This window comes from Molothrus ater, chromosome 1 (assembly GCF_012460135.2).
Source record: "Molothrus ater isolate BHLD 08-10-18 breed brown headed cowbird chromosome 1, BPBGC_Mater_1.1, whole genome shotgun sequence".
Classification (NCBI taxonomy): domain Eukaryota; kingdom Metazoa; phylum Chordata; class Aves; order Passeriformes; family Icteridae; genus Molothrus; species Molothrus ater.
The window spans coordinates 56,078,075-56,101,271 of NC_050478.2; the positions used below are offsets into that span (position 1 = coordinate 56,078,075).

Here is a 23,197-nt window from a genome sequence, read left to right on the forward strand (position 1 = left end):
TGCTGTAGTTCAATTTACTTAGATGAAAGCCCAGGATGAACACTGGTTTGGCTTTTACGTATCAGCCAGAGAAGTTTGCTTCAAAACAGCTGGCAGACTTCAGGGGAAAGGTAATGACATGCAACGCTGACTTTCAACAGAGGATAAATAACTTACTTTAGAAGACAAAAGCCTGAAAAAATGACAACTTACCTGATTGTACTGTAATCTCTTTTCAGCACTGGCTGACAGAGCTGGAGATCTTCGCTATGATTTTTGCAGCTGCCATACATGATTATGAACACACTGGAACCACCAACAATTTTCACATCCAGACAAGGTGAGGTCACTGTAAATCATGATGAAGGGTCAGGAATAAGAGGGAGAAATCTTTGGAGAATAACAGCACAGCCACCTTAGAAAAGTGCAGGAACTTCTGCTTTCTAGTGTTGCAGGAGGAAAGTTAACTTTTTCAGGTTACATTTAATTTTCTCTTGTTCAAACATTCACAATGGAATGAATGTATTCTTAATTCCAGAGCACTGCTTCATATTAATAACCAGGAAAAAGAAAGTTCCAAAATATTTCCATGTAAAGTTTTCAAAGACATAAGGCTGTATAGAGTGATGTATTTTGACAAAGTTTTGAAGGAGCTACTGTAATTTTACAGTTTTTTCTCCTTGCTGAACTTGAGGATTCAGACAATATTGGCATAAGTCAGGCATTCAGTCATGTTTCTTGCATTCATCAGTGAATATGAACACTACACGTACTATTTTCACTTGAGTGGAAAGCCATACCTGCAGCAAGGGTATATGCTTACCACTACCTAATCGGGGAATTACTTTTCTAAAACATCATAAATTGCTAGAGCATAATTAACTGATCACAACCTAGACGGAGCTATGTATTTTATAAAGCTTTTGGGTTGGTGGAAGAGAGGAAAATAAGATGAAGATGGCAGCAAAATTCAAAAGTGTGCAAGATTATGAAGTCTCTAGTTTCATTTATAATTGGACATCCAATGGCTGTGTATAATTTTGACAATAGGAGTGTACTGGTAGAAATGCCAAAATGTCTAAATGTCCTTGACTGACACTGCACGCTTGGGCATTTTTAAAATGCATTGTCATTAAATTAGATTACATGTTTGTAATTAAAATAGATGTCTGTAGTGTGTTAGCTGAATCATGCTGTGCATCAATAATGGTTTCCAGGATAAAGCACACATATGCACACTAAAGACTGGGAATGTAGAAAGAAGTCTCTGTCTCTATTCTGGGTGAAGCCACACTACTCTTCTTACAACTTTATGCATACAGGAATTAGGGATCTGCTGTACTTTCCAAATACTTGTAAAAATATTCAAGGAAGAACAGTCGTAATTTAATTTTTCTAACATTGAATATCAGATGGTGTGAAGTGTCAGGGAATAAAAATATACACTGCTCTCTGTGAAGCAGATATGAGTGACAACTATAACAAAACATATCACCTTCTGTTGCTGTTAACTTCTTTGTCTTCAGACCAGTTTACCCATTCATTAATCACAGATCTCTGCTCTGGGGCTTAACATGAGGCATGAAGTACCTTTGGTCCTACTCTGTCCCACTGGCAATTGCCTTTCCAGACAGCATAGTCTAGCACAGATGTCAGAAATCAGTTGAGTTATATCTTGCTTACAGCCAGTTTGCTGTACTGGAAACTGTATTGGGTCACATCTTGCAATTGCTTACTTGGGTACAGTCAGATTTTAATATCATAGAGACATCCATAAGAGCTAGGAAAAAGCCTCACGGTTCTACTCTAAGTTTATATATCTCTCACAGCATTCAGTACTTGTTTTCAAGTATGTAACAAGGCAGTTAGGTGAGTCTCATCTGGTGAAATAGATTTTTCAGTGTTCTTTAGATTTCTTTTACTGAGTAACAGCAATTAACATAGTATTACAAGAATTTTTAAAATGCTCATATCTATTCTATAGACTTAATTGCTGTAGCTGATCAAAGGAAAACTTCTGAGTCTCTTTAGACAGGGAAAAAACAACCTTTCCCATGTTTTCTTTTAAATGCTAGGTCAGACTCAGCCATTCTATATAATGACCGGTCTGTGCTTGAAAATCACCATGTTAGCGCGGCGTATCGTCTTTTGCAAGATGATGAAGAGATGAATATTTTATCTAATCTCTCAAAGGATGATTGGAGGTAAAAATGAGCATGGTGGCTGCCTAGGAATATTGGAGCACCATCACAGACTGGTATTACCTTGTTTGAATAGAAATATGCATTATTGTATATTGCATATTAGTCTTTCTATACTACAAGATAAAGAACTTAAAAGGTGTTTGTCTTGTTTATTCCTGCTTTCAATTTTCACTTCTGATAGTGAGACTAGACTTAGTGACAATGGGTTATAGTATACATGGGTTGACTCCCATATAATTATTAAGTATCACAGAGACACTCTTTGTATACATGTAATTGAGCGTAGACCTAGCCTGCTGTTTCTTTGTCCTAAAGCATAAATATAACCTTTATCTAATTTAACACTTCCTGTCTGGAAATTATAAATGGGACTTAAAGCAAAACATAATCCAGTCCAGGGAGCATAGATCTACTACATATGCTTAGAAGATTTAAGAAGATGTAATTTAAAATAAGCCTCATGAAATATGTGATTTATGTGCCAAAATGAGCCCATGATTAACTTTCTAATAGCCCATGATTAACTTTCTAATAGTTCAAAGTGAGTTTTCTGTTTTTCGTGAATTTCAAGGGGTGATAATTTAAAAATAGCCTAGTGTGCTAGACAGGAAGGATCCAGCCCCATGGTCTTTTTCATGGGAGAGGAAGCAGCTTATGAAATCCTATGTGACACACAGTGCCTTCTACATATTCTTTAATGTAACATAGTGCTGCATAGTTGTTAATCTAATTTTAATATAAATGTGGGGAAATAAGCCTGCCTCTGGGGCTGACTTCTACCAAGATGGTCAGTGAAGGCTCTTCTTGCTAATGTGTTTCGCCTGAGTTTCCTATTTATTTCAACTTGTTGACAGTGATTTGATCCTATAGTCAAACACCAAGAATTTACAGTGCTGATTTCAGTCAATGTTGTGGAGGAGTGCCCTGAAAATTCTACCCTCCAATATATAGAATAGTGTCATGATGGGCAGCAAGAAGGAACAGAAAGAAAATATCTCCACTGCGATGTCAAAAATCTATTTTATGTACATATGGAAATGCCTTGTCAAATATTGGCAGAAAATTACTGCTTCTTTTAATGTTAGTAACGAAACATAAGGAACTAAGTTACTAGAACATCAGTCTTAGAGCCACTGTCTACAAGGAAAAGCCATGTAGTGAAGCAGCTAATTCATTATGCTTCATTGCATAGATACTGACTTTAGGTAAAGACTTTAGCCTGATTTTGAGCTTTAAACTTTTTCAAGTTTTTGATTGAATCAAAGCCAGTTTCAGATATTTCTCATTGATTTTGTAGTGCCAATATGTGTGTTCTGCTGATACAATGTGCTTAGAACCAAAGTTCCATATATTAACCCATCCCTTTAAAAAATATTTTGACTGCCTGAGCAAAAATATTCAGTGCTTTGGGTTGCTTATTTGTTCTCTCTCAAGTATGACTTTATAGCTGGTGATCAAACAGCAGTGCTGAAAAATAAAGGACATTATGTGGAAGTGCTGTAATTCCAAAACATTGGGATTTCTATGTGCTTTTTCTTTTGACTGCCACTACAAAATCCCATAGGCAAACATTTGGGAAGCACTGTAAACATCAACTGACTTCAGCAAAGTCTGTTGAAACATAAAACCCAAGAAGCCCAGAGGTTTCCCCGTTCTAAGACTTAAAAGTAGGACCCTCAGTATTGAAAGATGATTTGGGCAACTAATATGATATGCCCAAATTAAACTTCACATTTGTAGACTGATAAATCTCCTTCTGCAAAAGGCCTAAGTGATGTTTTTGGAATATAAGTCTTGAGTACCTTTCTGAGCTGAGCCCTGACTCCTTTTTTCACATTACTGGGAAAAGAAGATCTGATGATCTGATATCTTAGATATGTGTGTGGATTTTATAACTTTTTTGTATTCTGTCATCTAATTAGGGAACATATTTTCAGGAAAGATACATAGAAAATTGGAGACACATTTCACAGTTGAAAAATAAATGGTCATGGGTTTTGTAAAGAAAGCAGATGAGAATGGAAGAGAACTTTTGGGCTACAGTCAAGAAGAAAAGAGTTGAATGCTTACTAGTGCTTAAACAACTTTTTTTTTCTTCCATAGAGAAATATGTATATTTCTCTGGTACTTATTAAATATTAGAAAATTAATTGAGTTGCTGCATTTTGTGAATCCCATTTGTGCAAGTTATAAAATGAAAAAACTCTAACAAAGCCAGATCACAGTGAGCTAAGAGAAACTTCAAATTGAACATATGTTTTCCAATATAATGTAACAGATGTCTTTTTTGACACTGTATTTAATTGTTAGTAAGTTCCATACAGTTTATTAAAATCTTTACTGCCAAGTTTAAAATAAAAATAATAATTAAAATAAAGTGGTTGAATAAAGACTGAATAAAAAGATATCTACAAAATATTTAGTTGTTTAGCTTTGTATAGGAGTACAACTTCAGGAAGTAACTTTGAATTCAATACTAACTTTCTCAGTAAAGCTGCCTGGTGTTTTGTCCCTCAAATAAATCTGAACCCTCCTTGTCAATCACTTTTATTTGTTTCAAGATTGTGGTGAGAAACTATGATTTTTTTCTACTGACTTTGGTCATATGCTTTTTTTTCATAGTAATAGTGTGTGAATGGTGGCAGGATCATGTAACATTTTCTTGTAAAATTTTGTTCCTATGCACTCAGGATGGGCACATGCATATTCTGAGTTTTATACCTTTAGTGAGAATTAGCCAATGATGATATTTCTTCTAATGTAGTGTTTTCCTAATTATTTCTGTAATAATAAAGTTCTGAGACTTTGACTGAACAAAATTAGCCACATAGATCAGTTCAGGAGACATAATTATTGTAACTGTGCAGTAAGTTTTCCTGTTTTAGACTTCTATAAATTCTTGTCACTGTTAGCAGACTTCATTGTCTGTGGGTTTCTATGTAAGCCAGCTTAGCTCGTTTGATGTAAAGACTGATGGAGATCAGCATCTTTAAATTGTGGCTTTTGTTTTCTTTGAGAAGTGGAATTATCCTTTGAATTATCTCAGCTTAGTGAGAAACCTGAAAAAAATGATGCCACCAGTGGGTACTGTGTGATGGAGTATAGAAGAGAGAAGTGCAAGCTAACAATGTGTAGTGCAGCTCTTGGTATGTCTTTTAGGCCAGTTTTAACAACTGTAGAGTTGCTCACAGTTGGGAACAACATTTTCTGGCTATGATCTGCATTTCTGAAGTTCCTTGATTGCCACACAGGTGTTGCTTTCAATTCTGAAGCCTGAACTGGATGCTTTTTCCTGAGAAGTGTCTTGGTTAGACACAATTCATGGGGTGGAGCTTGGGAAACAAGCTACCTTCTTTTTCTGTTTAACCACTCCCCTGTCACCAACAAAGAGAGACAAATGCAAGAAGATATAAGTTGAAAAGTAAGTTTCCTAAAATAAACCCAGCCATAATCAAAGTAATTTTTCTAAAATAAACCCAGCCATAATCAAGATAACAGTAATAACCACTAGATACAAAGGTTCTAAATCCCATGGACTCCTGCAAGAACAAAGAAAACAAGATGGCAGAGAAGCCCCTCCCCAAGATGGAGACTTTTGTAGAAGACCACATCAGCCAGATGACAAAGATGGTGGAGAAGATCTGTTCTCCCAGCCATGTGATACAGAGACAGAGCAAAGGAAAAAAAAAAAACAACAAAAAAAAATAGCAGTACAACTGAATATCCATGATTACAAAACTCCCTCTTGCCCCAAACAACAATGAAGGGAGAACAAGGATAAAAGAAAGGAAACCTGGAGAACTTGGAGAGCTATTCTAGTTCAAAACCAGTCAAATTTTACTGAACCATTTGCTCCATACCACCTGACAGGGTTTCTCCTAGTGGTGGCAGCTCTGTCAACAGTGGCAACTGGATCTGGGGCAGCAGATGAGTTACAAAGCTGTAACTCATGGAGGAAGAGGGGAGGATCAGTTTTCAAGCATGACTGTCCTGCATGGCAGTAGCAAAAACAAAGCTCCCAAAAAAAGGTCCTATTCCAGCTGCAGGGACAGGAATTGCTTGTGGCAACTGTGATCAAAAAAGTTGTTAGGACATTTCCTCCAAAAATGTCTAGGATTGACAAATGCAGTTTCTCAGAGACCTGCACCAGGCAATTTTCCACAGAGTTCAGAGAGAAACTAAAGAATGCTTCTGCTTCTCTCTGCCCTGGCCCAGACAGAATGCCCCAGGAAACTCTCTTGGCAGCCCAGAGAGAAACAAGAGAGCCCTGCCTGTGTTCCCCCACTCTTAAAGGGACCCTGGCACCCCCAGTCTCCATGGACCCAAAACACTGGTTCCGAATCCACTTCTGATCCCTGGGTCTTAATGAGACAGTAACACAAACTGCATGGACTGACATAGAGGAATAATAGAATACAATTCACATTTTTGGGTCACCCACCCAAGACTTTAGCCACTCTTTATTCCATATCATCTATATCATGTCCCAATTAATATATTTTACCTATATATATACACATACAAACAACTATATACAAATACAGGTATTGTTTCAGTAGTCACTGATTGTTACCCCAAGATGTGGATTGAGTTCATTTGGTCCATGACTGATCTAATGGGAGCAGTTCATTCTCATTGTTCATGTTATTTCCAACATGGAGTGGCATTGCCATTCAGCAACAAATGTTACATATGCAATTCAACATTACAGACTGTTCTCATCCAAAGTCAAATCCCCTCAAGGTACATGACATGTTTCCCTGTCCCTCTGCATTACCCACCATGTGTAACCAGGTCCTCGAGTAAAAACAACCCCATAGCAAGGTTTGCCTTTGCTTGAAGTGGGATTAACCCAAACTGTTTTTCCTGACATAGCTCTCTCAGATAGTGTCATGAGACATTATCTCCATCTGCTGTGCACAGAAGTAATGATTGGGCCAGTTCAGTTAATTGAACCTGTGGTGTTAACTAACCAGATAGATAGCCTTTGCTTTATGCAGATGCCACAGCTTGAAGGTCCCATAAATCATTGTCTTCAGTGTTGTTTTTAACAGTCCATTGCTCTGCTTGACTTTCCCAGCAGCTGGTACAGGTGTCTGTCTATAAGGCTATTTATGAAATGAGTCCCATTGTCTGACTTAATTATTTCAGGTGGGCCATGTTGCTATAGGGCCTGTTTTTCAAAGCCCAGCATAGTGTACTGGGCAGTGACACGAAGCAATGGGGTACGTCTCCAGCCATCCAGTGGTAGTTTCTACCGTTGTGGGCACATAGCATTTGCCTTGGTGGGTTTGTTGCAGTGTGATGTAATCAATCTGCCAGGCCTCCTCATACCAGGCCCATACAATGCCCCCCATAACACAGAGACTTTACCTGCTTGGCCTGCTTGATTGCAGCCCATGTCTCACAATCATGGATTACCTGGGATATAGTATCTGTGGTCAAATTCACCCCTTGGTCACAAGCCCAAGGGGTTGCATCTCTTCTTCCCTAATGACTTGAGGAATTATGGGCCCACCAAGCTAGCAATAACTTACACTTGTGTTGCCAATCTATATTTGCCTGAGACACTTTAATTTTGGCATCTTGCTCTACCTGTTAATTGCTGTGAATGTCATAATCAGCTTAACTCTTAGGCACATATGTATCCACATGACGAACTTTCATGATCATTTTCTCTACCTGATCAGCAATGTCTTGCCATACTTGAGCAGCCAAGATGGGTTTTCCTCTGTGCTGACAATTGGCTTTTATCCAACTTTTCAGCCACCCCTATAAAGCATTTGCTACCAGCTATGAGTCAGTGTAGAGATAGAGTTTTGGCCACTTCTCTCACTCAGTGATATCCATAGCCAGTTAGATGGCTTTCAGCTCTGCAACCTGACTTAATTCACCTTGTCTATTGGTAGCTTCCACAACTCACTGTATAGGGCTCCGTACAGCTGCTCTCCATTCCCTATTAGACCCTGTGATACAGCAAGAACCATCAGTGGAGAGAGTGTATTGCCTCTCACTCTCTGATAGCTGCTTACAGGGTGGGGTCTCCTCAGCATATGTCACCTACTCATCTTCCTCTTTAAATGATAGTCCCAAATTCTCACCTTCAGGCCAGTTCAGTATGATTTCCAAGAACCCAGGGTGATTAGGATTTCCTTTCTAAGCTTGCTGTGTGATGAGAGCCATCTACTTACTTCATGTAGCATCAGTGGCATGATATGTGGATGGGACTTTCCATTTTAATATCCAGCCCTGCACTGGTAGTCAGTGTGTGAGAATGACCAGTGCTTCAGTGGTAATCACTTCTAAGGTGGCTCAAACCTCTTCATAATCTGCTAAGATCACTTTTCCTTTGGGGTGTAGTTGGCCTCATATCCTTTGTATCCCTGAACCCAAAGGTCATCCTCGAGTTTCTCCAGGCACCTTCTGCCAGAGGCTCCAGGAAAGACCATTCTTCCTGGCTGCAGTGTAGAGCATGTTCTTCTCATTCTGTCCCATCCTGACTGACCCATGGGCTACTGCATGGGCAATCTGTTCAAAGTACTGTTGTTGTTCTACATGAAATAATTTTTCTTCTGTGTCACAAGGTAGAGAGGGTTTACAATCTGGCTGTACCCTAGGATTTGCATCCCCACAAAATCCATGTTGCCTAGGAAAACTTGTGTTTCCTTCTTGCTGGTCAGAGGGGACATAGTAGCTATGTTGCTAATCACCTCTTCTGGAATTTGTTGATGTCTGTCTTGGCACTTCGCTCCTAGCAACTGAATTTCTTGTGCAGCTCCCTTGACCTTACTTTGATGGCAAAACCCACTTTGAGGACAATGTGGATTATTTTTTCCCCTTTCTCAAAAACTTCCTGTGCCATTTTACCCCAAAGGATCATGTCATCAATGTACTGCAGATGTTCTGGAGCTTCACCTTTTTCCATGGCAAATGGTGGGACTCTGCTTTCACCCCTGGGGTCATTGTTTCCAGGAAAAGGGTATGCCCCTCCAAGTGAAAGCAAACTGTGGCCTGCACTCTGCTGCTAAAGGAGTGGAGAAAAATGCAAAAGCAATGTCAATGGTGGCACAACTTTTTTGCCTTGGACCCCAATTCATACTGAAGTTCCGGCATGTCTGACACAGCAATACTCAGTGGGGGTGTGACTTCATTCAGGCCATGATTAGTTGCTGACTGCTCCCTGGCTCTCCAGTAATGTATTGTCTTACAGATGGGAATCACAGAGTCTCAGTCAGTGCGGTATTGTAAATGGTGCACTGTTTTGGCAGCAGTTGGTACCTGCTCTTCTTCAACCCTCAGGTGTCCTACTGAAGAAGGGTCCTTTAAAAGACTAGGTAAGGTGTTTAATTGTTTAATGTTTTCTGTCTCCACAGCAGCTATTCCAAAAGCCCAACAACTTCCTTTTGGGTCTTTGAAAGAACCACTCCTAAGGTAATATATACCAAGAAAACATGGAGCCTCTGCACCAGTTAAAATATGTTGTTTTGTCCATTCATTCCCAGTCAAGGTCACCTCAGCTTCTAACAGAGTCAACTGCTGAGACCCCATGTTACCCCAGCAACGGAAACAGGTTCTGTCCCCACAATGTCACGATGGCATCAGAGTATATTGAGTGCCAGTGTCAGTCAAAGCTTTGTATTTTTGTGGTTCTGATGTACCAGGATCTTGGATACACACAATCCAATAGACACAATTTTCCCATGTCTCTATCAGGCTAGAGGCAGAGCTCCTCTAGTTCTGGCTATCAATCACTCCCTGGGCATACATTCTGGAGGTCCCTTCAAAGGTATATGGCATGTGATCTTAACTTCTGTTCTGCCCAGGAACACACCCACAGGAAACTGGACCTAAATTAATTCTTGCCGAGTTTCCTTTGTTAGTAGTTTCTTCTTTTAGTTTATGTACCCATGCTGCTAAGATGGAACTGGATTTTCTATCCCATCTTCTCATGTCTTCTCCATATTCACAGAAGAAGAATCATAACTTGCCTTGTGGAGTGTACTCGCTCTCCCTAGCTGTGGGATGCCTACTTCAGATAACAGGGATTCTGATCTGTACTGGTGAAATGTGAAAAAGGCCCTCCCAAAGCTCCTTTCTGAGTTTCTGATGGGTTTCTGATGGCTCTCTGATAGCTCTCTTCAATCCTCTCTTCCAATTTCCACATACACTCAGGCAGGTCTTTTTCCAAGGCTGAGACTTGGGCTCAGGTTAGAATGTGGACAGTGTCTTCATATGTCTGTAGCCTTCTTGTGTCATAGTACTCAGTGTCTTGTTTTCCTCATTCCATTGCAGCATTACTAGGAAGTGGGAGTACATTTATGTCCCAAACTGTGCAAGTTTCAACCACATTAATGTTGTACAGGGTCTGGAATTCTTTCATGTTCATCATTAGTTGAGAAAATAATCTCAATCACAGACAGTTCTTTCAAGCTTTGGATTCCTTGCTTGGTGGTTTTCCAAAGGCCTTGATGCTTCTGGAGGTGTTCTTGGCAAAGGTATCTCTCCTCAACACTTGCTAAAAGTCACATCCAGAGCTGAGTTTAGGCCTCCTTGCAATCCCCTGGTTGATACCCATGTCACACAACAGAAATCCCAAGTGCCTTGCTTCACTGCCATCCAAAATTGTAGCATCACCTGCAGTGTCCCAGTCCCTTGTTTTCAGGACATATCAGGAGACAGAGGGCAATACAGGCTTTGGAAGTGTCCACTGGTGACATAAGGTGTTACCTCTCTGCTGTTTACTAGTTTCCTTTCTCCCTTTGGCTCATGCTTCTTTTGTAAAGACCACAATGCAGACTGAATCTTTAGAGGATTGTCTTTTCTTTGAGTTAGATTTTTACTGTCTTTTAGGATAGGGAGAGAGAGGATGGAGTTGGGGAGGAGGTACTGAAGAGCAGTCTTATTTTTTTTTAATGAAAACCATTGTGGACTGTGGAGATCTCAGGACACCTCTTCCTTATTCCTACCATACTCGATGCCATGATGCCACTTGACCAGGAGTAAAACAGTAGATCGATTTAGCTCTTAAAGTGCCAATGGAAGCTTCCATTGTCTACAGGGCATTTCCTGGGCCTGAGTTGATATGCAAGCTATTAACTAAAATGTTCTGATATGACCACATTTTTGAATACTTAACATGATGCATCTGTGACTTTCTCAAAGAGATTAACTCAAGGACATGTCTAAAGCTATCAGTTTGATATAGTAGGCAGATTATAAGGGCATAATCATCTTTCCTTTTTCATCAGCTTGCACTGTTTCTTTGTTTCTTGGATACAGTTTTAATTTACTTATGTTTTAATGATATGGACAATTTTTCTGAAGTCAAGTTATGGAAGAAATTACTCATAACAGTTAGTATTTGAATTAATTGACATTTATTTTTCATTAACTTCTTCCTGAATACAAAACTGTGTTTGAATACTATAGAATAAATAGAACAAGATACTGCACAAATACCTGGGGGATATCTGACTTAACTGTCTCAGTAAGTAACATAGAGAAATAACTAATTTGCCTGCCTGTTCACCATATGTTAGTAATAATATTTATAAAGCATAAGTATTCAGTGCTATAGTTTGGACAGTTTTGTAGCAATGTATTGATATTTAAAATTAGTGCAGCCTCTCTCTTACCTCATTTAGTCTTTGAGTTTGTCAACTATATTCTCTAAAAAAAATCGGAAACTGTTTCAGTTGACTTGCTTTTCTTCTGATTTTATATACTTTGCTTCTCTAATAGAAAGATGTTAGCCCAGACAAAAATTAGTTCACTCTGAAAGTATGTAATGTAAAATGTTAACAGGCTTTTGTGTATTATTGGAATAATTAAATATAGTCAAGAGACACTTAAGTGGAAGCACATTTTGTAAAATATTTCCAGGCTCTATTTAGCTAGAGCTGCTAGGCAGCATGGAGAGTGCAGCACCATAATCTGTAGTGTAGACTTCAAAGATCATTGCAGAAACAAAGAGCACAAGATGCTCAGAGCACAAATAACAGTTGTGCATATCCCAGGCTCTAATCTGACTCAGATGCAAAACCAAGAAATGGGTAAATATCTATCTTCAATTTTCTCTGTAATGAATTTCAGCATTCTATCAACTTGTTGTCAAATGCACAAACTTATAATCCTCAAGTGTTACATCTTTTGAGATCTCTCGTGCATTACCTATAAGTTTTACCTATTGATTTTCAAAGTCATATGCTGTTGTGATGCCTGTTGTTTGAAGTGACAAATAAGAACTTTTCAGTAGTCAAATCCTTTATTTTTTTACCATTTCAGGAGTATTTTTCATCTCTGTTTTAGAGAAAATGATGATCTGAAATATGTGCAGAGGTCAAAGGATGTGCGTGTTCCAGATTTGCATTTATGCAAGGGAATGTAGTATCTGTGGGTTTGTAAGCATATGTACATTCTTACACTGCAATTACTGAGTCATTTGCCTGAACGGAGCCCTTTGTTTTTGTATTCCTACTGCAATAAGTTACACATGAAGTAGCCCATGCAGAGTAGTATGATGGAGTTGTAGTCCAGAGGATGTAGTGAAAAGTCTTCTGTTTCCCAGAATTAATTGTTCCCATAGCATTATCACACTATATTCTTGTAGAAGTATATTTCTATGCATTTAGGTTCTTCTCTCTTGGTTGTATTGACAGAGACATTTGTGGTGCTGGGAACTGACCAGGACTGGCAAATAAAAAAAAAATTAAAACAAAATTAGTTATTTTTCATCCATCATATAATTATTTGGGACACTGTTAACTATGCAACTGATTGTACTTATGGGTTGGGAGGAGGAGGTGGTTTATAGGGGGTGAAGATCAAGGCCGACTGATACCATCAGTGTTGCAGAGCTGTGGTTGTGAAGCATCCATTATGTGCCACCCATGGGACTAGGTGAGCACAGCAGTCTTGGGCCTGTACACTGTGGTGGCCTGGGACTGGAATTTGAGCACAGCTACCATGAGCAAGAGAGGAATCATCAAAATATACTTTGTGAGACATTCCTAAAAAGGACAGTAGTGATTTGTTTATAAATGAATGCTGACCCATTTCAATCTTCAAAATCTTGAGCTGGTATGCTAAACTTGAGCTGTTCTTCCTCTGGTAATCTGTAGAGACTGAATTGAGAGAAAGAGAAAATAAATTTGTATTGTGTGCTAGATCAGAACATTCTGGTATTTTAAACTCTTTAAGAACATCCATATCATCTTCAGAGAAATTTCAACTGGAGCCTAAACTACTGTTGTAATACTACTACTAATGGTGATGATGATGATAATTATGATAAGAGTAATGAAAATATGAGAGAGAGAGAGAGAAATAACATCCAAGAGAAACAAGTGATGAACAATACCATTTCTCACCTCCTGCTGACTGATGTCTAGTCTGTCACCAAGTAATGATCACTGGCTCCAGTTTATATATTGGGCATAACGTTCTATGATATAGAATATGCCTTTGGCCAGTTTGGATCACCTGTCCTGGTTATGCTCCCTCCCAGCTTCTTATGCACCTGCTCACTGTCAGAGTATGGGAAACTCCAAAGTCTGTGTTTTGGAGTAAGTACTACTTATCAACAACAAAATCATCAAGTGTGTTATCAATATTATTCTCATATTAAACCCAAAACACAGCATTTTACTAGTTAAGAAGAAAATCAACTCTAGTCCAGAAAAAAACAAAAAACAGGACAGCAAGTTTGCTTTACAAAATCTCATACAGGAATATTTTGAATTAATAATAGCAGGGAAGTAGTGCAGGTTCTCAAAGGTCTTTATTTCATATATGCATTATATATACAAGGCAATTTTTTTAATGTGGTGATTTTACACCATATGACAACTTTAAACATGCATATTGACCAGTTGAATCAAGGTACCTGATTCTGAGGCTTTAAACAGTCTTTTCCCTTCCTTCTAAGAATGCCGTAGAGAAGAAAACAATTTAGGAAGTTTCTGCTTAATTGAAAAAGGAATACTAAAACCAATGTGCTCTTCAGAAAACATCTAATATTTCTCTTACCAAAGATTAGCCACCTGGTTTCATTTGCATAACTCCCATTTCTATGTTTGTGCAGAAAATCCTTCATCCTCTTCCCCATCCCTGAAAGAGGAATGAAGAGTTACATACAAAAGCATTACTGCCAATAATTTGCAGATAACAAAAGAGACTGGAGTGTGTCTGATGGTGGTTTTTGTGCTTCTCTTTCCTTGCTGCCTTCACTGTGATGCTATCCAAAAGGGAATTTAGAGCTCTAGTCATTGAGATGGTGTTGGCTACTGATATGTCCTGTCACTTCCAGCAAATCAAAGCTATGAAGAATGCTTTGCAGCAACCAGAAGGGTGAGTCATTTCACAACATAGCCCAGTGAGGGGGCTGCTGGTGCTTTGCCAATGTGCTTAACTTCAAAAGCACCTCTCCAGAGGCCCTCTCTTTCTTTGATATCTACAGCAATTTTCTTTCTGCTGGTGAACTTTGAATTAATTCACTTATGAAGGGATGGGCACATGCCTACATGCACATCTATATTCTGTGCTGGTGGCCCAAAGCTTTCAAATGTCACCATTGTTGGGACCAGCCTCATTGGGCATTTCCCTGGTGGTTAACATCAAGCACATGGATTCATTAGAGTAACCTCTATAATTGAGTATGACTTAGGTTATAAGACCTGCAAAACATAACTTGCACTTTGCCCTTATGCAGATGGTATCAGCTGTCACCCCCAAAAGGGACCTTCTTAATAAACAGAGAACAGATGAAAACTTGAGGTCCACTGAGGGAAGGGCTGAAAAATAACAGATGGAGCAGTATGGGGAAAGCCTTTTCTTCTTCCCAGTATGCCACTTGGCATTGTAGTATTTTGTCCACAGCTTTTCCTCAAAAATTCCTTCTACATTGCCTTGAGTGATGGTCAGTTATTCACCCTGGACACAGTTATACCAGAATTATACCTGTATCAGAATTATATCTATATCAGTATTATACCTGTATCAGAGCAGGGTGTTGCTAGCCATCTGATCCCCTCAAAAGCTACAACTCCTTCAACCATTTTGGATAGCCAAAAAGCAGAATTTAAAAATGAGACCACTCATACCAAGAAAGCATTATTTACTGGGTTCATGGGCTAGCCTCTTAGGTTATGGTTGTCAGAAATCACCAGCACTTTTTTTCTGTGAAGTCAGGATTCCCTTCTGTACTCATACTAGTTTTCTATCAGAGAAAAATTTATCAGTTATTGTGTAGATTTGTCAGAGCCCCAGACATCCCCACTGTTCATTACAGTGGGATGATAGGGACCATTTTCTCTTCTAAGCTGCATAAAATACAGCACTGATTAAATGGGGAGCACAGCAGCTCTTCAAGACTGCTAGTGAGGACAAGCAAGCCTGTAAAGTTTCTGAGCAAGGCTGAGCAATATTTCTTTTTGCATTTCTTAGTATCTCTTTTAAACCAGGAATCATGTATGTTGGAGAAATAAGACAGTCTTTCAGAGTTGTCTGATTTTATGATCAAAGAAACCACTTCACAAATATCCTGGCCAAAGATTATAATTACCTTATTTTCCTGTAGGTAAGATTTTTGTCATTCTTCCCTGCAAGAGCAGACAATTAATTTTTTTGATCCTTTGGGTTTTCAGAATTGACAAGCCGAAAGCCTTATCACTGCTATTACATACAGCAGATATCAGTCATCCAGCGAAGGCCTGGGATCTCCATCATCGCTGGACCATGTCTCTGCTAGAGGAGTTCTTCAGACAGGTAAAGCTAGGGAAGTTCTTTTCTCATTTTCTGCAGTTGAGAGGGAGTGTGTAGGATTGGGTAAGGAAGTAGGAAAATATTAACATGGATATGTTTCTTTTTCTCTGATGTTTTTAAGAACCTCCCAGATGGTATGGAGCTTTCTCCTCTAGCACAATTAGCACTGGCTATTATGCCTCTTAGGCATAGGAAGCTAGTGTCTGATACATTCCCTATAGATTTAAACATTATCTACATAGTAGAAATTCTAATTTGGGAAGCTAATAAGTCTTTCAAATTAGGAAAAGATGGAATATATGTCACTCAGCTCTAGAAACATAAAACCATGTTTGTGTAGTTGTACTTTAGAGAACTCTACTTACATTGTTGCAATGGATGTGAAAAAGGCTTACTTTGCCCTTACTTTAAAAGAAGTGAACTGATCAAAATTATCGTTCATAGTGGATCACCTGTTGACAGACCCACAAATCTAGATAAATCATTGAGCTCTGTGTGATGGTTCTTAAGTGATTAATAAAAAGTAAAGAATTAAAAAAAAAAGCAAACAGAGCACTTAAGGAGTGTATAGGATACTTTTCTCCAGTGTGAATTGCTAACCTAAGCAGTGCTAGCACTTAAGTGCTTATTTTCTCTGCAAAGCCCGATAACTTCATGTTTATAGTAAATCTAAATGCAAAAGGGAAAAATATGACAACTCTTTAAAAGCTCAGACAATTTAAAAAAATGGTACCTGTTTTTAAAGACACTGCAGTAATCCCTTTTTTAACAAGGATATTGCAAAAATTTGCTTTGAAATTATTCCTTTGGTTTGTTTTTCAAACCAAGAATTGTTTTACTGGGTGGAAGCAGATAGCTCATACCTGCAACTGATTCTGTCTTGCCACACAGGAGGCTCATGCATGTAGGATGAGGTTAACATGAATTTAAGGAAAAATCTGTGCGTATTTATGCTTTTCTAGCTCAAAGTTATACTAGATGTGATAAAATACATGATTGCCAAAGACTTATGAGGAAATTAAGATTACCTCACTTTAGGATGTGAGACAACAAAACCTCCAAGTTTTGATTTATTTTACACATGTAATGAAGGCAATCTATAATTTTGCATGTTTTAAAGAGTATTTTAATTTCAGCCAACAAATTCTACCCTAATGTAGTAGATAGATTTTTTTTTTTTAGATAACAGTATATATAAAACTCATATTCTAATTCCAAATTCAGCTGCAGCACTAATTTCCTCTTCAGGAAAACCATTAAGCTTACCACGAAGCATAGACTTGTGTTCATTGAAGTTATTGAGTACTAGATCAATGAGTACATCCCTACCTAATATTAGAAGAAAAACACACATCTCATAAATTGCTGTCCTAGTTCTGGCCATGACAGAGTTACTTTTTGTAGTAGACAAGAAATGGCATGGCTAGGATCTGGAGGTTATTCTATCTCACTTCATTTTCCAGGGATGAAGGAAGGGCTGTTTTATGAGTTGGGGTGGTGTTCAGTGAGCATTTGCATGTGAATCACTTCCTCTCTCTTGAATTTTCTTATCTCATTGCTGTTTCCAGTAGATTATTGTTATTTTAATTGCTAATCTTTACCTTTGTGCCTCCAATTGTCCTTTCCAGCCCACTGCAGGGGGAGGGGCAGGGAAAGGGGAAGAGAGGAGTAAGTGAGCAGTGAGCAGTGAGCAGTCATGGTTTGGAGTTTTTTGGTGGGAGTACTAAATTTAAGAATACCATTCTTAAACCAAAACAGCCTACTTTGGCACCCACTGTGGGACTCAAAGAATTGAGATAACAACAGATGTGGCCACAGAGTATTGGAAACAAATTTGATCTAGGCATTAGGTTTACTATGTATGGAGTGGTCACAGTGTTGCTTGATCTGTTCACAAGGTTGTGGTACCAAACTCTGGTAGTGAAGCCATGCAACTGGGATCCCTGTCCTGGGGTGTGGGCATTGACAAAGGGATTGGGAAGAGAACAGAAACTCTTAGCCTCTGGAGCAACTCCCATCAAGTGTGAGAGAAAGGTATTAATTCTTCCCAGTACGTTCTAGTAGTGTGGTCAAGCAGGGGGAAAGCTGTGGAGAAATGTATCTAGTACCTGAAAGAATTAGCTGCACTGCAGGTAACCTCTAAGGGTGCAAGTAACAAGCAGTCCCTTGCAACTCAGATCAGGTCCAGCTTACACAATCCACGTGGTAGAAGTTTGTATGCAGCACACTCTTGTTGTACACAAACTCATCAGCATGGATATCAATGAAGGAAAGATAATAAAGAGGGCTTCAGGTGACTACACTACTATGGCAATATAAAATAATTTATTTCCTTCCTGACTGCGGACAGACTCAAAAAATTCAAGCATGTTTGAGGGGAAATGTCCTATGTCCCTCCAGTATGGGCCACAGTCTCTGCTATTGGAAACATGCACTCAATGGCTCGAGAGAAAAGGCACACACCATGAGATAACCTGCAGTTTTACCTGACCCCAGAGAAGACATGAGGAAGTGGGATGGAAAACCCACCCCTACCCTAGCAGCACAAGTGTGTGAATTGAGAGGAAGGACAACCACCACAGAAAATTCTTCAAGCATAAATGCTGCTCCAGTTTCCAGTGGGCTAGTTGTCAGACACAATGGAATGGAATCCATTCTTCTGATCCTCTTGAAAGGACATCCAGTTCACATTTACAAGACATGAACAATGACTACTATGACTAGAACTAGAGGGGCTCTGCCTCCAGCAGGAGGAAAGGGACAACCTGATCAATTGGACTGTATGGATCTGATTGATGGCTTTGTGCATCAGACCTGCAAGAGTATAAGGCTTTAGTTGACACTGGCACACCTGTACCCTGATTCCATCAAGATCTATAGGGACATGTTATAAATGATCAACAAGAAAGCCAAATTAATAAATGCAAAAGATTTTATTTTCGCGACTGAAGATATGGTCCTCGGAAGCCACAGTCAAAGAGACAGTGTCAGGCCTGGTATCGACACTGGATGAACCTAGATCCAACTTCTGTCGCATCAGATCTCCCTCTGTTCACAAATGCCGTCTCCAGCAAGGCTGTTTTATACAGTTTTTTATCCCTGAGGCAGAGGTGCCCTGATTTCTTTTGTTACCCTGCATATGTATGAAGTTTCTAAAATTTTACTGTGCAGGGCTGGACAATTGCTGTTTCCTGGGTAGTGGCAGGCACTGATCATGTCAGGGGAAGTCGTGTATTCAGATGTATGTTTCTCGATGACTTTGGTTATCTTGATTGTTGTTACTTATCAAGCGCTGATCATCCTTGGGTGTTCCCTCATGGTTCCAGGGAAGCCCATCTCCATGACAGCCACATTCTTTGATTAGTAAATGAAGCATTCTTCTCCTGCTGCCACCAGGAGTTTTGTAACTTCAGTGTGGTAATCTGTCTCCAGGTTGTCTGTGGTCAGAGGCTTGTTGGATGTTAAATTTATTTTACAGTTTTTATTTTTATACTTTTCCCCCCTAAGCATGAATTACTTTACATTATATATTACAGACAGAATCTATCTCTGTGTCTGTGGTGACAGGGGGATCCCAACAGGTGAATGTACTGGAAACAAAAGGCAGAAATACCCCATTCTGATTGGCCTAGAGGTCCTGAGTGTCCTTGGCATAGGTTCACTCGGAGGGGGTATTTCAAGGACCCAAGAGGGCATTGTTGGGCTTTTGGGAAAGCTTCTGTGGAGACAGAGGAAATTAGACAGCTGAACACCGTGCCTGGTCTCTCAAAGGACCCTTCTGCTGTGGTACTGCAGAGGGTCAAAGAGCAACAGGAACTGATCACTGCCACAACAGTGCATTATCAACAATACTGCACCAACTGGGACTCCGTGACCCTCATTCATGAGATGATTCATGAACTGGAGAGACAGGGAGTGGTCAGCAAGATTCACTCACCCTTTAATAGCCCCATATGGCCAGTGCATAAGTCCAGTGGAGACTGACAGTGGACAATTGTATCCTGAAAACAGTCACACCAGCACTGAGAGCTGCTGTGATGGATATGTTGGAATTTAAGGATGATCTGGAGTCCAAGACAGCAAGATGGTACCATCATCTACATTACTAATGTGTTTTTCTCCATTTCTTTGTCAAGAGAATGCAGGCCACAGTTTGCTTTTACCTGGAGGGGTGTCCCCTACACCTGAAACTGATGACCCCAGGAGTGGAAGCACAGCCCCACTATTTGCCATGGACTGATTCAGACTAAACTTCAAGAGAGTGGGGCTCCAGAACACTTGCAACACGTTGATGACATTATTGTATGGTGCAACACAACAGAGAGGGTTTTTTGGAAAAAGGAATATAATCCACATCCTCCTGAAGGTCAATTTTGCCATAAAGCAAAGTCAAGGGACCTACCCAGGAACATCAGGTTTTAGGAGTAAAATAGCAAAATGGATATCATCAGATTCCAGTGGATAGGGTCAAAAACATAGCAGCTATGTCCCCACCAGCCAGCAAGAAGGAAATACAAGCTTTCCTCAGTACTGTGGGTTTCAGAAGGATGCATATTCCAGATTACAATCAGATTGTAAACCCTCTCTAACAAATGACCCAGAAGAAGAAATATTTTAAGTGGGGTCCTGAACAGCAACAAGATTTGTAACAAATTAAACAGGAGATTCCTTGGGAGCAATAGGCCCAGTTAGGGTAGGACAAAATGTGAAAAATGTGCTGTACACTGCAGCCAGGGAGCATGATCCTTCCTGAATCTCTGGCTAAAGGTACCCTGGGAGACTTGAAGAAAACCCCTGTGATTCTGGAGTCTGGAATACAAAGGATATGAGGCCTGTTATGCCTCAACTGAAAAAGAGCAGTTTATGAAGGAGGAGTTCTAACTGCTTCAGAAGTGATTGTCACTGAAGTACAGCTCTTCGTGGCACCCTGGTAGTCTGTTTTAGGCTGGATATTGAAAAGGAAAGTCCTCTTCACACATTCAGATGCATGCTAAGTGGTCTGTGCTGATCACTCAGAAAGCTCAAATAGAAACCCTTAATTGCCCAGGGATATTGGCCTGAAGGCAAAACCACAAATCACGAATTGGCTTCAAGGCAAAAATTTTAGACTATTATCATCATTGGAGGAGGAAAAGATGACATGTGCTGAGGAGCTCCCACCATATATAATCAGCTACCAGAAAATGAAAAGTGATATGCACTCTTTACTGATGGCTGTTTTTAGGAATATGCTGAAAATCAAAAGCTATTGTATGGAGTTCTATGTGATGAGTTGCAGCAATTAGACAAAGTGGATCTAGGCTGCAGAGTTGTTAGATGTCCAGCTGGCTTTAGATTTTTCTGAATGAGACAAAGTGCCAGCGCTCTACCTCTACACTGATTTGTGGATGGTAACAAATGCTCTGTGAGGGTGGCCCACAGACCAATGGAAAAAGACCAGTTGGATGTGTGGAGTAAACCCATCTGGACTGCTGAAATGTGGCAAGACCCTGCTGCCTGGCTTGTAAAGCTAAGTCATGTAGATGCAAGTATACCCAAGAATAGGGTTACTGAAGAGCAATGCAACAATGGATGAGTGGATTGAGCTGCCAAGATTAAAGTGTCTCAGGTGGAACTGAATTGGCAGAATAAAGGTGTATTATTTCTGGCTCGGTGGGCCCATGATACCTCAGGTCATCAAGGAAGAGATGCAGCAGGGAGGAGATGGGCTTGTAACTGAGGGTGGATTTAACCATGGATCCTATCTCTCAGGTTATCCACAACTGTGAAATATGCACTGCAGTCAAGGAGGCCAAGTGCGTAAAGCCTCTGTGGTATGGGGGGACAATGGTTGAAATATAAATATGGGGAGGCCAGGGAGATTGTTTACAATACACTTGCTCAAACCCACTAGGTAGTATGTACTTACAGTAGTGGAAACAACCACTGGAGATGTGCTCACTGCTGTAATGCCATCCTGGGCCTTGAAAAACAAGTTCTGTGGCAACATGACACCCCAGAAAGAACTGAGTCAGACAACAGGACTAATTTTAAAAATCACCTCATAGACACCTGGGCCAGAAATCATGGTATGGAGTGGGTGTATCATATTCACTATCACGCACCAGCCTGTAGGAATATTGAATGGTAAAACGGGCCGTTAAAAAACATGCAGAAAGCAATAGGTGGTGGGATATTCAAGGATTAGGATCTACATACTGTGGAGGCCATCTGGTTAGTCCATACTAGAGGCCCCACTAATTGAGCTGCTCCTGTGCAATTAAAACCTCCACATACCATATAAGGGGGCAAAGTCATTGTGGTGCATATGAGGAATATGTTTGGAAAGAAGTTTGGCTTTGGCTGCTTCAAGCACATGTGGGATTGTTTTGCTGAAGGATCTGGGTGCACTTGGTGTGTAATGCAGTGACAGGGAAACATTAACTTGAAGGGATTTGATTTCTGGGTGAGAACAGTCTGTAACTTCGAATTGTATGATACTGGCTGCTGAATGACACTGCCACTGTCTGCCATAAGCACCATGAACAGTGGATATAGACTGTTCCAGATGTATCAGTTGTGACCTCCTGATGCATCTTGCACACACCCAACAGCACACCAGCCCTCCTGCCCTTGAAGACATCTAGGACGGATAGAATCAACAGTCATGGACTAAATCAACTCAACAGATGTCTTGGAGGGATGGCCATTGACTACAAAAATTATAATAGTGCTTGTAAACACATACAGATATATATATTTTCTCTAAAACAATATAAATATATAGTTGGAAAGTGTAAGATCTGGGCATAATGAAAATGGTACAGAATAAGGAGTGGGTACTGTTCTGGTTCAAACAGGACAGGGTAATTTTTACAGCAGCCAGAGGAGGGATGGCTAGGACCTGTAGGTTATTCTATACCACTTCACCTAATTTTCCTGAGATGGGGGAAGGGCTTTCTTCTGGGTTGGGATAGTGTGGTAGCAGTCAGGTTGGGCTCCATGCTGAGCATCTGCATGTGAATCACTTGCTGTTCTTTGTACAATTTTGCTATTCATATTGTTGCAATTACGGTTTGTTTTCTTACCTCATTGCTGTTTCCGAGAGATTGTTCCTAATTCTGTATCTTTTTTTATGCCTTCAATTCTCCTTTCCAACCTTTCACTGCAGAGGGAGTGGAATGGGAAATAGGGAGTGAGCAAGTAGTGAGTTTTAAAGTTTTTAGTGGGAGCACTAAATTGGAGAATACTGTCCCTAAACCATGATATTGAGA

At 39.8% G+C, this 23,197-nt stretch overlaps 1 protein-coding gene across 1 annotated transcript in view; it reads left to right on the forward strand.

Annotated features, from left to right (window-relative positions):
• Positions 1–23,197, forward strand: part of PDE1C (phosphodiesterase 1C) — a 289,933-nt gene that overhangs the window by 230,213 nt on the left and 36,523 nt on the right. The window contains exons 13-16 of the mRNA XM_036406364.1: positions 219–319; positions 2,055–2,183; positions 14,430–14,531; positions 15,827–15,947. Of these exons, the coding sequence (XP_036262257.1) occupies positions 219–319; positions 2,055–2,183; positions 14,430–14,531; positions 15,827–15,947 (453 nt within the window). The remainder of the gene's footprint in view (positions 1–218; positions 320–2,054; positions 2,184–14,429; positions 14,532–15,826; positions 15,948–23,197) is intronic.